General features: G+C 39.0%; 1 protein-coding gene across 1 annotated transcript in view; it reads right to left on the bottom strand.

The window, feature by feature from the left end:
- Positions 1 to 10,813, bottom strand: part of LOC127436642 (myotubularin-related protein 5-like) — a 78,211-nt gene extending 67,398 nt beyond the window's left edge. The window contains exon 1 of the mRNA XM_051690902.1: positions 10,621 to 10,813. Within this exon, the coding sequence (XP_051546862.1) occupies positions 10,621 to 10,675 (55 nt within the window). The 5' untranslated portion in view covers positions 10,676 to 10,813. The remainder of the gene's footprint in view (positions 1 to 10,620) is intronic.
- Positions 10,814 to 14,999: the final 4,186 nt, after the last annotated feature.

The following is a 14,999-nucleotide window of genomic DNA, read 5'->3' as shown; positions in this document are numbered from 1 at the left end:
GCATTTCTATACAATATTTCTTAATTATTGTACATGAAAAAAAGCTATATTTTAATAGGAAATTACTGTAGATAGACAGGGCAGTTTCATAAAATAACTTCTAAATACCTTTCATTTAGATACAGTTGTGCTCAAAATTTTGCATACCCTGGCAGAAATTTTGGCATTGATTTTGAAAATATGACTGATCATGCAAAAAAAAACTGTCTTTTATTTAAGGATAGTGCTCATATGAAGCCATTTATTATCACATAGTTGTTTGGCTCCTTTTTAAATCATAATGGTAACAGAAATCTCCCAAATGGCCCTGATCAAAAGTTTACATACCCTTGAATGTTTGGCCTTGTTACAGACAATCAAGATGACACACACAGGTTTAAATGGCAATTAAAGGATAATTTCCCACACCTGTGGCTTTTTAAATTGCAATTAGTGTCTGTGTATAAACAGTCAACGAGTTTGTTAGCTCTCACGTGGATGCACTGAGCAGGCTAGATACTGAGCCATGGGGAACAGAAAAGAACTGTCAAAAGACCTGCGTAACAAGGTAATGGAACTTTATAAAGATGAAAAAGGATATAAAAAGATATCCAAAGCCTTGAAAATGCCAGTCAGTAATGTTCAATCACTTATTAAGAAGTGGAAAATTCGGGGATCTCTTGATACCAAGCCAAGGTCAGGTAGACCAAGAAAGATTTCAGCCACAACTGCCAGAAGAATTGTTCGGGATACAAAGAAAAACCCACAGGTAACCTCAGGAGAAATACAGGCTGCTCTGGAAAAAGACGGTGTGGATGTTTCAAGGAGCAGATAGTAGCTATTTTTGATGTACTACTCTTGTTTTTCCACTGTCCAATGAACTTTTTTTAAATACAATAGTTCTGTAAAATGACTGATTAATAATGTAAATGTGCAGACATTTGTCTTTGGTTTAATGTACTTATTGTGTTTTTATACATTATTTTGTTAGTTATTGTACATGGAAAAACTATATTTAAATAGGAAATTACTGTAGATAGACTGGGCAGTTTCATAAAGTAACCAACAAAAGCCCTAAATTTACAGAGATTAACCTGAAAGGTAGTTGTTTTTAATGTATTTTGACATAATATATCTTTTCACTGTTTAATGAACATTTATCAACAATAATATCCTGTAATTAAATTAATTTTGACTGTAAAACCTGCTCTGTATTTTTACAGTTTATTGCATGTAATTTTGTGGTATGGTTATTTACTGTAATTTGACGGTATCCATCGGAAACTTTGCTGCCAGACTTTTTACCTTTCTTTTTTTTTTTTACAGTGTAGATTGAAGTTCATGAAGTGTTGTATAGTACAATCTTAATAAAAACTACAACTTCCAAATGCATCTTAGTCAGCATAAATGAAAAGCATCACATTTTTACTTTAAAAGTTAAGTTTACAAAGCCTAGCCAACTGAAATATGCAGCATCTGATTGCTGTACACTGTGTGACAGGAACATTAATTGTGTTCAGCAGTGCAGATGTCAATTTAGAGTTCTTAAATACATTTAAGAGGACCACACTTCAAAGACTGAACATTGTGTTTTTGTATATTTATGTTCACAAGGTGAAACGGGTTAAAGTGAACTGCTGTTGTTTTTTCGCAGATAGCCTGTCAAATTAACTAAAATATTACATTTGGTTTCTAAGAATGTAAACTCCTTAGTCGTGACTCATGCAATGTTCCTGAATTCTGTCATAATTGATGAGCTCAGATTTCTCTTACCTGTATTTGTATGTTATATTGTGGCACATTAACGTTACCATCTCTAAAAAAAAAAACTGGACTACATCTGTGCTCCTAAATGTTTGACTGTGCTCCAGATTTTATTAATTAGGAGCACAAGTGCACAAGTTTTTGAAACATTTATTCTTTATTATATTTATTTCACATTTTAGAATAATAGTAAAGTCATCAAAACTATGGAATAACATAAATGGAAATATGGGAATTATGATGTGACTAATATTCCAAAATAAATCAAAACTGTGTTATATTTTAGCATCTTCAAAGTAGTCACTCTTTGCCTAGAATTTGCAGTCATGTACTCTTGACATTTTCTCAACCAACTTCTTGAGGTATCACCCTGGGATGCTTTTTAAACAGTATTGAAGGAGTTCCCATCTATGTTGGGAACTTACTGGCTGCTTTTCTTTATTATTTGGTCCAAGTCATCAATTTCAAAAACTAATTTTTTTTTAAATATAATTTTAGTTTTATAATGAAATAAATTAATATGGTGGCACAATTATATTTTTGTCTACAAAACTAATTTCAAACATTTAAGCAGACGCCTTCAGATTAAAATATTTTTAAGATCATGAGAAACATTTCAGTCAAGCGTTTCAAAGCTTTTAACCGGTAGTGTATATTTTACCAGTACTGAAACATTAATATATTTAACTATGCTCAATCTTATCGCAAGATCAACAAAGAGATAAGCAGTAACACTTTAGGTAACATGTACATCTAGTTGCATCAATAATTAAACAAAAAGGACTAAAGCTCTCAGTCGGTGACTGATATCTGCTGTGAAACCCGAAAGGCAAACTGAAAGAGATGACGAGAGCACACTTGGACTCCTTTTGCTTACATAATGCTGACGTCACTGGTTAGGCATTCCACCTCACCAAAAATTCCAAGCCTTCCAACAAGGTTTGTTTATTTACATTTATTCATTTGGCAGACGCTTTTATCCAAAGCGACTTACAAAAGAGGAAAACATATGCAAATCATCTTAAGGAGACAGTGGTACGAAAAGTGCCATACTACAAAGTTTCACTAGCATCTGAATAGTATTCAAAAGAGATAAAAAGTGCAACAAGAAATTGCTTTTATTTATTTATTAATGACTGGTTAAGTGTTCATGGAAAGATGTGTTTTTAGTCGTTTTTTTTAAGACAGAAAGTAAGTCAGCTTCATGGATGGAGTTGGGAAAGTCATTCCTCCATCGTGGTATGATGAAGCTGAAAGTACGGGAAAGTGTTTTGGTGCCTCTTTGTGTTGGTACAACAAGGCGACGTTCCTTAGCCGACCACAGGCTTCTAGTGGCCGCATAGCTCTGCAGAAATGATTTTAGGTATGTTGGAGCAGACCCAGTGACTGTCTTGTATGCCAGCATCAGAGCCTTGAACTTGATACGTGCATCAACCGGCAGCCAGTGGAGAGAGACAAGGAGTGGTGTAACATGCACTCTCTTTGGTTGATTAAAGACCAGATGTGCTACTGCATTCTGGATCATTCGCAGGGGTCTAACTGCACATGCAGGGAGGCCTGCAATGAGAGCATTACAGTAGTCCAATCTAGTTATGACAAGTGACTGGACAAGAAGTTGTGTGGCATGTTCAGAAAAGAAGGGTCTTATCTTCCTGATATTGTAGAGTGTAAATCTACATGATTGTGCTGTCTTTGAGATGTGGTCTGTGAAATTGAATCTGTTGTCGATGGTTACCCCTAGATTTCTGACCGTTTTGGAAGGCGTTTCTGTAGTTGCACCCAGCTACAAAGCAAGTAATATTTTGGTTTTAAATGTTTAATAGAATAACAAGATCAACATGAAAACAAATCATATAAAAAGAAGTAGTGAAATTACACCTAGGGTAAGTCAACTTGCATCACCCCTGGCCAGTAGAGAGTAAGCCAACAGACATGTGGCTGTGACCTGTGTTCAGTCTACTCAAGAGATTATTAGCCCTGGGAACTCAAGCTAGAAAACAACATGTAGAGGTATTGAGATCAGGAGCATCATAACTGCAGCACAATGTAGTAGCACAGTAGATCCCATGAAATGGTTTGATGACTGTCATTTTTTTGACATTAGTGATAGACCGATTAATTTCTTTAGTAGGACTTTGTAGGACAGCCCAGGACATTACAGTGACGTCACTTCTTCCTCTCAGCCGCCATATTTGTGACCATCAGTGGCAGGAAACAATGGCGGTGATTGGAAAAACACCCATGAAACAATATCAAGAAAAACTTTTGATCCATGTCAATTCTCTGAAGATACAGGTCTGAAGACAGCACAAATATTGCCAAATTGGACTTTCGCAGACATTTAAATGTTTTATCCATGATTCATCTCCGTACGCCGGCAAGTCCGATGTGTGACCAATAAGTGCACACGCCCACCGTTATTGTAAGCATCTCTAATTCAGAAGTTACAAATGTTTTGTGCTGTTTTCAGGTCTGATTTGGTCACAATACTATAAAACGTCTGAGATAATCCTGTCTGCTTTTAACTCCTGAAGAAGGCTTTTGTCGTATCCCACAGAGCAGCACACTGAAAGTATATGGAAGTTTGGTCACAAACATAGCGGCACGGTCATACAGTGACATCACATGAAACAGGTAAAATAATGTTAAGACTGCACAAATAAAAATGTTAAATTATTTCCTTTGATCTTGTGATGGTGAATACGTTTGATTAATAAAATTTCCATTAAATAAGTGATGTCAGTCAATTAAAATATTTTTCACAATTAATTGCATATTTTTCATAGTTAAACGCATTAAAATGTTGAATAAAACATCATAAAAGGGTGAAAATTCAAATTTAAGTGAAAATTAGTAAATGCGTTAATTGCGTTAGAGAAAAAACTAAATTTGAAACATTTTAAATTAACTGCATGCGTTAACGTTATTTTTGACGGCTCTAGTTAAAATACTTATTTTGGTTGGATGAAAAGCATTCCATATTCTGTCGGCTAAACATCCAAAATAAGCAGAAAATGTGTAGCAAAGTTGGAACAATAACAACCATTGAATGACAATTATGACAATTATGACAATTATGACAATTATGAGGTAATTAAATACATTTAAAAAAGAAGGCTTAATATTTAGCAAAAGTCCATGAATAACACCCTAATGTTAAAAACTTATACCAACATGACCTTGAAACCCCACAAAAATGAAAACCACATGATGGTATTGCGCTTTACCCACACCAAACAAACCAATCGGATCAGTTTTTCTTCTAACCATGAACCAATCAAAAAAGAGTGGGCTGCATCTGAAACCGAGATTAAGACGGAAAGAGTGGGATGCCAGACTACAATTGACAAAGACCCCTAAATATAATCTGGCGGATTACTATCCTGCAACCCCTAGGCATGTAGCAAACTCGATCTTCAGTCTCCACCTGAGGGGTTTGGGAGGGGGAGAGGGCTGCATTCCCAAAATACCAGGGAAGACCATGAAAGCTTTGCGGCCACGGATAGCTCACTCCCCCATCCAGCCCTGACCTTTTCCCTGCAGAAGAGACTGCTCATTGACCAAGAGGACCCCTGGATATAGAGCACACAAACAGCCATTAACTCGTCACTGCTTACAATGGTCCAAACTTTTATCTAATTATTGTGTGTGTGTGTGTGTGTGTGTGTGTGTGTGTGTGTGTGTGTGTGTGTGTGTGTGTGTGTGCATGCGCGCGTGCATGCATGCATGCATGCAAAGTAGAGGGCAGCCCAACACTGTGTCATGCGAGTTCACCACATTCAAAATTAAACTAAACGACAGGCAGTTTTAAATCTACAATGGCATTTAGACTGTTAAGCCACACATAAAAATGCTGAATGTCATTGCATTAGATAACAATATCAAACCGAGTGGCAATTATTGTAAAGAATCTTACTAAGTATGCATGTCTGTCACTGTGCATATCCATACAATCAAATGCAGGCAAACCATTTCAAAGACAAAAAGGAATGGAAATTGTGTGTGTACTGAGCCCCTGTCTCTCAAAATGAGGGCAGTCTCCATTGCCTCCTAGCCCCTCGCCTGCCACATGAATGAGGAGTATTCATCCACCAGCTGGCTGTCAGAGCTTTGCAGCCATACGCTGCAGGCCTGGGCACCGGGCTTCTGTATCCATGACCCCAGTCACCCTTTCCTCAGCACAGAGCCGTTTATAGTCCAGAACGATGACCAGAAATGGGGTGTCATGGTAACACAGAGCAGGCGGCGTATCACGCCATGGCCCCCTTCGGTCCATTCTTCCTCATGAATAAGAATCTGTGCTCTAATGGCGAATATTTCTAGATGTCCGCCTGAGTCAGTGCGTTTATCTAAGCGGGACAGAAGGCAGAACTGTTATAGGCAAGCCGCTGTCGGTAAGCCTCCCATTTTGGCCAACTATTTAAAACAAGAGCCCTAAATAGAGTTATTACTGCTCTTATTGAACTAAGCATAAACCATGTAGGGAACAGAATCTGTGTATCATTCTTTTTTATTTCATATTCAATTAGGAATTCAACATCGGAAAAACAAAAAATGACTTATTTCATTATTCGTTTACAAAACCAATATAAAAAAACAAATAATGACTTGTTTTTCGCAATTCAGAAGAAAGGGTAGTTTCAGGTCCACCCATATGTATGAATCAAATATTCAAGCTATATATAAGTGAAATCAAATAATTGAAACGCACAGTGTCCCGTGGCTATTTTTCCATTTTCCTATTTTTAACTTGAGCATTAAATCAAAATTATGAAAAACAAGTCATCATTTGTTTTCAGAATCTGAATTCCTAATTAAATATGAAATGAACGAATGATACACGGATTGAACAGAATATCATAAAGACTTGGGGGTGGACTCTTTTGAGTTGGGCCACTAAGTAACCACCTAGCAACCACCCAGAACACCTTGGCAACTGCATAGCAATGCCCTGGCAACACCTTCAACAGCCCAGCACAGTGGCGGCAAGTTTTGCAAGGAAAAGCATTCTCAATTTATTCAGAAAAAGTTAAAATCTATTTTTGAGTAGGCTATTTTAGGTGGTTGATTATAAGGCTATAACTTAATAATGCACAAAATGCAGCTCTTTATAACACAGTCACTTTAACATATATTTTCGACAGCAGGCAGGGGTTAAACAACAAAAGAGACTGCCAGAGACAACTCTGACAAAAGAGTCCAACAAAACAAAAGCTCGCCTCTTTTGTTTAGGGCCTCTCTGTTTTCATCCGGGGCTACTCCCAAGAAAAGCTCGAGAGAGAGAGAGCGAGAGACAGAGAGAGAGAATGGGAGGGAGGAAGGAGTGGGGCTGGACGCTGAACCCCAAAAGACATTTCCATGGATGTCAACTTCTAGGCTTTCAGCTGAGAGGGGACCCACCCCAAACTGTGTGGATATCCATTTTCTCACTCTAACACTGAGGACAATCTGGATTCTCACTCAATCATGTCTTCTCCCTAGAGTCTCAACTCCCATTTCCTGTTTTTAAACGGTCAGAAAATCCTATTCAACGCCATTTCCCTGCTCTCCTCGCAGTGCCTCCAGATCGCCTGGCCCGCACAGCGTTGTTGCGCAGTTTCACAACACACGCTGGGCAACTCCACCCTGACAGCTCACTCCCCAACACTGATGCAGCTATTCTGGCTCTAGAAGGATGTAAGGGCTATAAAAAAAAAAAAACTTAACACTGTGGGTTGCATGGCTGATGGAGACCAGATCAAAGGGTCCAAGACAAGGACTCAATCCCCAGATCAGCTTCTGCATTCTGCTCTGATAAACAAAACCCTAAAGCAAGGTTATCGCACTGAGAAGCTCCAGCCCTTTGGGTGTGAAGTAGGCAGGGAACGCTTAAGCAAAACTTTCTTTAAAAACCTTGAAAGTACTACAGCATCACATTTACAACATGTTTTCAGAGATATGACCATTCTCACAGCCATGTGTCAGTTTAACATGCACCACATATTGCTAGAAACAATGCGGCAGCACCTTACTTTTTACCTTACCTGCCCCTTTTTATATATAGTTACAGGAAAGAAAGGACAAAAAATGATGGGGAAAAGAGGAAGGAACAGGATTGGTAAATGTTGCAAGCCATTTTCGAACTCATATTGCCCATATGAGCACCAAAGCTCACTCAGTACGTGTATATCCACAGTTATAATCGAGCTACAGCATGTTTTTCCATAGTCCACCTACAGTCTACGTTAGTCTGTCCTAGTTTGCATGGCACAATGCGTAATCAAATATCCAAAGGGGGTCGTCAGCTGAAGAACTGTTAAATATACATTGCCTGTCAACTGTCTGTGAACTGTCTAGGAGCTAATACGAAACGCTGATACCAGTTGTGGTCCGATTAACGTGTTTACATGCTGGATGAAGCCGTACCAATCACATTATTTAGGTCTGTAAGTCAACTTTTAAATATCGTACTTATTGTTTTAATCCATCTGAAGTCGAACTTTTAAAGTGCATGTAATTGTATTGAATGTGTCAGAGTACTGTAAGTGTGCTGACTGCAAGGCCAGGGCTCCGACTAAATGCCCTAAAAACATCTGTCAAAATGTTTCTTCATGAGACGTTCAAGAGCAACATTTTCACTCGTGTGCGGAGCGCCAAGTACTCTCAGGTCTGACACTCGCATGTGATGTCAAACCAATTATTTTTTTTTATGATGTCACAGGATTGCCCATGGAACAGCTCAATTCAGGACCATTCAGACAGATTTTGATTGCAGTATTAAAGCAATGCATTCTCTGAAATGAATGACTACTGTTATCAAGGTGCATTTTAATGTTATTTTTTAGCACTTTGTGTGATTCTATTCTGGACATAAAAAGGAAAAAATGTCCCAAGCTCTCCAAAATTCAGGAAAGCATGGTTGTTTTCGCTCACACACCTTTGCTGTTAACTAGAAGGCCTGCTACCAGATGCTGGTTTGTCGGCATGGAAACACAGCAGCTGGCTAGAAACAGGAAAGGAAGACATTCTGCAGAGCATGCAGCCTTTTCAACATCCTGCCAAAATACACGTACAGCCACAAACGAATGGCTGCATCACACGGGCCACAAAAATGAAGAAACCTTACTTTTCTACCGGACCAGTGCACATAACATGCATTTTAATGTACATCACTCTCTCATGGGTCCCTGATATTGTCATTAAAAAGGGGACCCGCCATGTTTGTTTTTGAGTGTGCCTCATAAATATGGGCTATAAATAAGAAATAAGTCATGCACATAGGCAGCTCTCGAAATAAAGGCCTCAAAGGTTTGCTGTTAGGTTCTAGCGACTTGCTTTCTTTGAATGATGCTGGTGAATAATGCATGCTCACCAGAGCCATTATATGGCACGAATCTAGGCCACTAACCAAACACTATCTCCCAATAACAGAACACACAAAAATGGTGGTGGTTGGTGGGGGGGGAATACTGTATACTAAGCTGGTAGATCTCTAAACTTCACCATTCTTCAAAATAAAGAGAAATAACTTTATACAATAAAATAAATATACTTATATGATCCATTACCCAGCAAACTAATGTTACACATATTCAACAACAAAAACATAGGCTCAAAACCTCTAAACCAAGTAAGTTGCCTACCAAGACATCAATCTTGGGCATCAAAGGTGCATCTGTGATGCCCAAAAATGTTACAAGCACATATGATGCCCAATATTACTGTCTAGGTAGGCAGCTCACTAGGTTTTAGATACAGTCAAAGGCTCAGTTGTCAATAACAGTGCCATGCTGCTTAAGTTATTCAGTATAAATATACTATAAAATACAGTACATCTATAGTAATATACATACTAAAATGGGTGGATTTTAGAGTGTACTGAGTTCCTTAGTTTCCTAAAACCTTACCATTCTTCATAATAAACAGAAATACCTAAATACAAAACATGAACACACTTCAAGGCTCACTCGATATCCTGCAAACTGAACAATTTTACACTTTTTTTAACAACAAAAACAAGGCTGTTTTGTAAAACCTAGTTCAATTTTGAGCATCATGGTTACCAGTGATGCCCAAAAATGTTGCAAGCGCCTATAATGTCCAAAAGAAATGTTGCTTGCAACTATGATGATCAAAAATGTTGCAAGCACCTATGTCGCCTCAAATATGTCGAGAGCGCCTATGATGCCCAAAATATTTTGCATGCACCTATGATGCTTCAAATATATCAAAAGTACTTACGATGCCTCAAATATGTTGAAAGCACCTATAATGTCCAAAAAATGTTGAATGCAACTATAATGCCCAAAAATGTTGCAAGCACCTATGATGCCCAAAAATGTTGTCTAGGTAGGCAGCTTACTAGATTTTGAGACACAGCCAAAAAGCTTGGTTTTCAACAACAGTGTTATGCTGTTGATGTTATACAGTGTGTTGACATTGCTTTGGGATGCATTGGTGCAGCTCCAACCTCGGCATTTCTGTTCAACTCAACAGCCGCATTTATGTGGCTATATAAAACTGGTGGCAAAGGTTGCACTGATAAATCCCTATTAGAAATGTCACAACCTGGCAGCCTAACGATATACTCCCGTACGCAAACTTCTTAGCAGAATTACAGGAATTACGCAAAAGGCCATAAAAATGTGCAGCCGAATACTCGAGTTCGGGTTTAGAGACTCAAAGGCCTTGGACATCCGCGGTTGACAGTAGATCACCCGTCCCGTACAGGAATCCTCCGTGTCGGTCGCGCCCCCCTCTCCCTCCATCTTCTGTTGTGTTTACTGTGAATAAACCGCGACTAATACACTCGAATCTATCCGGCACACCAGATCAGCAGGAGGAGGAGGAGGAGGGGAAGAGAAGGAAGAAGATTCGCTCGGTATTTCTCTCTCTTACCTCTCTTATCGAGATCGTATCCGATTACAACGAAGTAATCGGCGAGCCTGGTCATCTTATCGAGCTCACGACGAGCTGCCTCGGGTTGTGGCCGTTGTCTTTCCGCAGGCAAACGGTATTCCGATCACATTGTGAAGGCGGCGACAGCAGCAGCATCCCTCCAGCAGCAGCCCGCCGCCATACTGTTGGTAAGAGTGTGCCGTGCCCTGACAGCGCTCTGCGCATGCGCCTTGAGCTCAGTGACGACAAGGAGGGGCGCGTGGCAAGAGTGTTGCATGCTCATTCATAACTGCGTGCGTAACAACACACCCTTCCCTATGAAACAAAATATTAATAGCTGTATTAGAGAGATAATAATAAAGTAAAAACAATTCTTCATTTAAATGCATTCTCGTGTAAAACGTATTCATTTGGAGTCTTGCACTCCCTCACAAAAATTGAGAGTTCTGGCAAACTGCTGTGGCAATTGTCACATGCAAATGAGCTTTGTGGCAAACTCTTCATTGTTGCCACAGAAGTGTTTGCCAGTAGTGGCAAACTATCCATTGCCAAAGGTTTGCTGCAGGTTCACCACTACTGGTAAAATGCTGCAAACATTTGCAGCAAATCGCAAGCTCATTTGCATGTGGAAATTAATGAATGGCGAATTTGCAGCAAGTTTGCCACAACTCTAGATTATTTTTTTAAATGAATGTGTTTTGGATGTATTTGCATATATCTAAAGCACTTGGAAAGTCCACGCTTTCTTTGCTTACCTGATAACACTCTTGATTTTACAAAGAGTAAGCACTGCCACGTGAAGTCTTTGCAAAAGAGTTTTGCATTGCAGAACGTTTTATATCATTGGAAGGCCAACTCAGCCTTCATTTCTGCCAAAAAAAAAAAAAAAACTCTGCACAATCTCTGCAGGGCCTCGTTATGTAGCAAAACAAACCATAGGTGGTTCTAGATCGTGTTTGGGGGTTCCAACCCCCTGTTTTTCATCTGGTTACAGTAATCTATCGTAGGTTATTTCACTTACCATTTGCATAAAAGTTAGTGTTAGTGTAATGGCTAAATAAAGTGCAACCAAATAAGATTCTGTTTCTGATAGGCATCTACTGACAAACATATGCCATTTCACTTGGGTTATTAAAAATGTGTTAGTCGAGCAAGATTTGAACTTGCCACCTCTTGCACTTAAGAAATATTCAGGTAAGGGGCCGGGCCCCTTTTAATAATGTTCTGGTAATAATGTTCTTACCTCGACACACTGCATATTAAGTATGTTGAATGCATACTGAGGAAGATGTGTTTTACATATGACCGTTACATATTATGGCAATACCCAGTGAAGCTTGGTAATGCTTCATCATTGCTTACACTACTAAACCCCACTGAAATTGTGGCTCATTCAGTGGATTATGCCATAAAGACAGGCAATGTTTGGACAGTTGTTACATAAATGTTAAAGCTATCATTCTCTCATATATATAGTCTCATCACAGAGGAAAAAGCTGAAAAGCACCACCGGATAACCCCCCTATTCCACAATCTGAGGCCTGTGTCCTTGCCTGTCAACACTGACACACCTCCAAAAGAATTCCGACACTTCCTGTGTAAAGTCCTTTGACCCAGAGTACTTAACACACCAAAATTAAAAACATTCACAGGCATGTTATACTGTCAGCCTGCCATTGCCATTCGCAGAGGTGGGTGACGAATAACAAACGGCTTCCAATTGACTGTACTCTTATGTAAACTAATATCTAAATCAAGTCCCCCCATAAGCCAACACTAGATTTAGATTGTTTTTGTTTTTTTACACTAATGTACACTGTAAACCCTAATGTTGTCATTACTGAAAAAATCAAGTTGTCCTAATTAAACATTACTTGAAATGTCAAGTTTTGGGCTCATAACTCAAATATCTAAATTCACTGAAATTATTTTTTTTAATCCATATATTTAAGATTTTGAGTGTTATTAACTCAAACTAATGAGTACAAAATTGAGGCTATGGGGAATACCCACAATGCCTTGACTTGAATTATTTAATTTTGTTTCCTTGGTCAAAGGGAACTTATGGGGGCATTTAAAAGTCAAAGTTGTTATTTGGAATTCGTAGAGGTTTTAGCACGTTTGTAGTATTATTTGTGTTGTTTTGTTGCAAATAAATTTGTTGTTTCATGTGATGTCACCATTAGGGTGATCTATGTCCCCTTTGGTCAAGCTGGACATTGTTAACAATATCTCAGTTCTTCTTGTGCATGTGCAACTGAAATACAGGCATATTTGCATTTCTTTAGAAAAATAAGTTTATTTAATGATTGACCTATAATCAGTAATTAGAATCTTCATTATATATTTAATTTGTGTTATTGTTTGGCCTACATTTGAGTCAGTTCAATTAAAATGATTTCATTGAAACTACATTTAAATATAAATTTATTCCATGTCTGATAGCTTTAAGACCATATATGCCTGGGTAGCTCAGTGAGTAAAGATGCTGACTACCACCCCTGGAGTCGCGAGTTCAAATCCAGGGCATGCTGACTGACTCCAGCCAGGTTTCCTAAGCAACCAAATTGGCCCGGTTGCTAGGGAGGGTAGAGTCACATGGGGTAACCTCCTCGTGGTTGCTATAATGTGGTTCTCGCTCTTGGTGGGGCGCATGGTGAGTTGTGCGTGGATGCCGCGGAGAATAGCGTGAAGTCTCCACAGGTGCTATGTCTCCACGGTAACACGCTCAACAAGCCACGTGATAAGATGCATGAACTGACAGTCTCAGACGCGGAGGCAACTGAGATTTGTCCTCTGCCACCTGGATTGGGGCGAGTCACTATGCCACCACGAAGACTTAGAGCGCATTGGGAATTGGGCATTCCAAATTGGGGAGAAAAGGGGAGAGGAAAAAAAAAGACCATATATGCTAGTGTACTCCTAAAGTTGATAGAACTAACCTTTTGAATGCATACACATTTAAATTGACTCTTTCTCTTTTAGGAAAGTGGACCAAAAATATTGATGACTCATCTTGCACACAGAGGCATATTCTCATTTTTGTCCAATTAAATGTTCTCTAGAATGAGATTGTCCCCTCCCCCAATACCACCTGTCTTGGACTAGCAATAGCAGTTAGCAAATCATGGTCCAGGGCTGTGACATAAACTAAAGGCTATTGGCTATTTAAAAAAAAAAAAAAAAGAAACAAGCCCTTTGAAATGCCTTGCCACAATTTCCTGTTTCAATAGCAAATACGTCAGCTCGCAAGAAATCTGTGCTTGTCGAGTCATTTCATGGGATCTTTCATGGGGTCAGAATGGTTGCCAGTCAAAGCAGTCGACAAATTGTATAGGTTTAGGTAGATAGCCTGACACTTTAGCTCTCCACTGTGGTACCTAAGATGGTCTGAAGTTTTAATTAAAAATAGCAAATTAATTAAAATAAAAAAGTAGAAAAGGAAAGAGACGAGAAAGATAGCAGCAGGGAACAAGGATGAGAGAGAATGAGTAGATGGGCATGAGTTGTCAAGCTACAATGGACACAGAGATCAGGTTTCCCACTGTGTCTTGGAAAAGCAACATTAACAGTCATGAAGTCTTCCCGTGCAGCTGGGCCGCCTCCATATCCAGTTCCCAACAGGAGCTGATCACACTGATGAGCCAAAAGGCCAACCACTGCACCTGTGGATGTCCAAGAAGAGAGAACAACACAGCCAGAGGTTTTACTAAGACAGTTGTGTATGATTTGTGCAAAACAAAAGGAAGCTGCAAGATAATTGTCACAACAATACGCCAAATTGCACTAGCAGTCAAAAGTATGGATACACTTGACTGAATTTATGTTTCTCATGATCTTAAAAACTTTCTGATATGAAAATATAAAAAACTACTATGTGTCTCTCTCTGCTACAGAAGCTGAGTGATATTCTTGTGAAACAGAAAAGTGATAAGTGAAATCATCACAGGATGGGCCGTGGGTTGTTCTTTGGTTGGATGCATGTGACAGGAAGGGCAAATGTGTAGACACATGTTTATCAAGGTCTGTGTGTGTAAAGGTGTCTGGGCCTCCGTCGCATGACATAAAGCCTATTGGGAGCATGAAAGCGAAGCTATTTGAAAGCCACATGACATCCTGTCAACAAACCAATAGACAGGAAGAGGTCTCTTAGCTTTGTGAAAATCACAACTAATCTAAGAGCATCCTAACTCCTTCTATCACATTATCTGAGCTGAAACAGAAACACTGTGGACTGAGGCTCATTTTGACTCCAAATATAATCTTCATGACTTTGGACTAAAGTGGGCCTTCCTAAGAGATCCATTTAAACCATAATAATAAACTGCTGATATTGTTAAAAGTACTTTGGATAGTGCTCAATATTAGTGCTTGTTATT

The sequence above is a fragment of the Myxocyprinus asiaticus genome, chromosome 47, assembly GCF_019703515.2.
Source record: "Myxocyprinus asiaticus isolate MX2 ecotype Aquarium Trade chromosome 47, UBuf_Myxa_2, whole genome shotgun sequence".
Taxonomy (NCBI): Eukaryota; Metazoa; Chordata; class Actinopteri; order Cypriniformes; family Catostomidae; genus Myxocyprinus; species Myxocyprinus asiaticus.
This window is presented reverse-complemented; position numbering and strand designations above follow the sequence as displayed.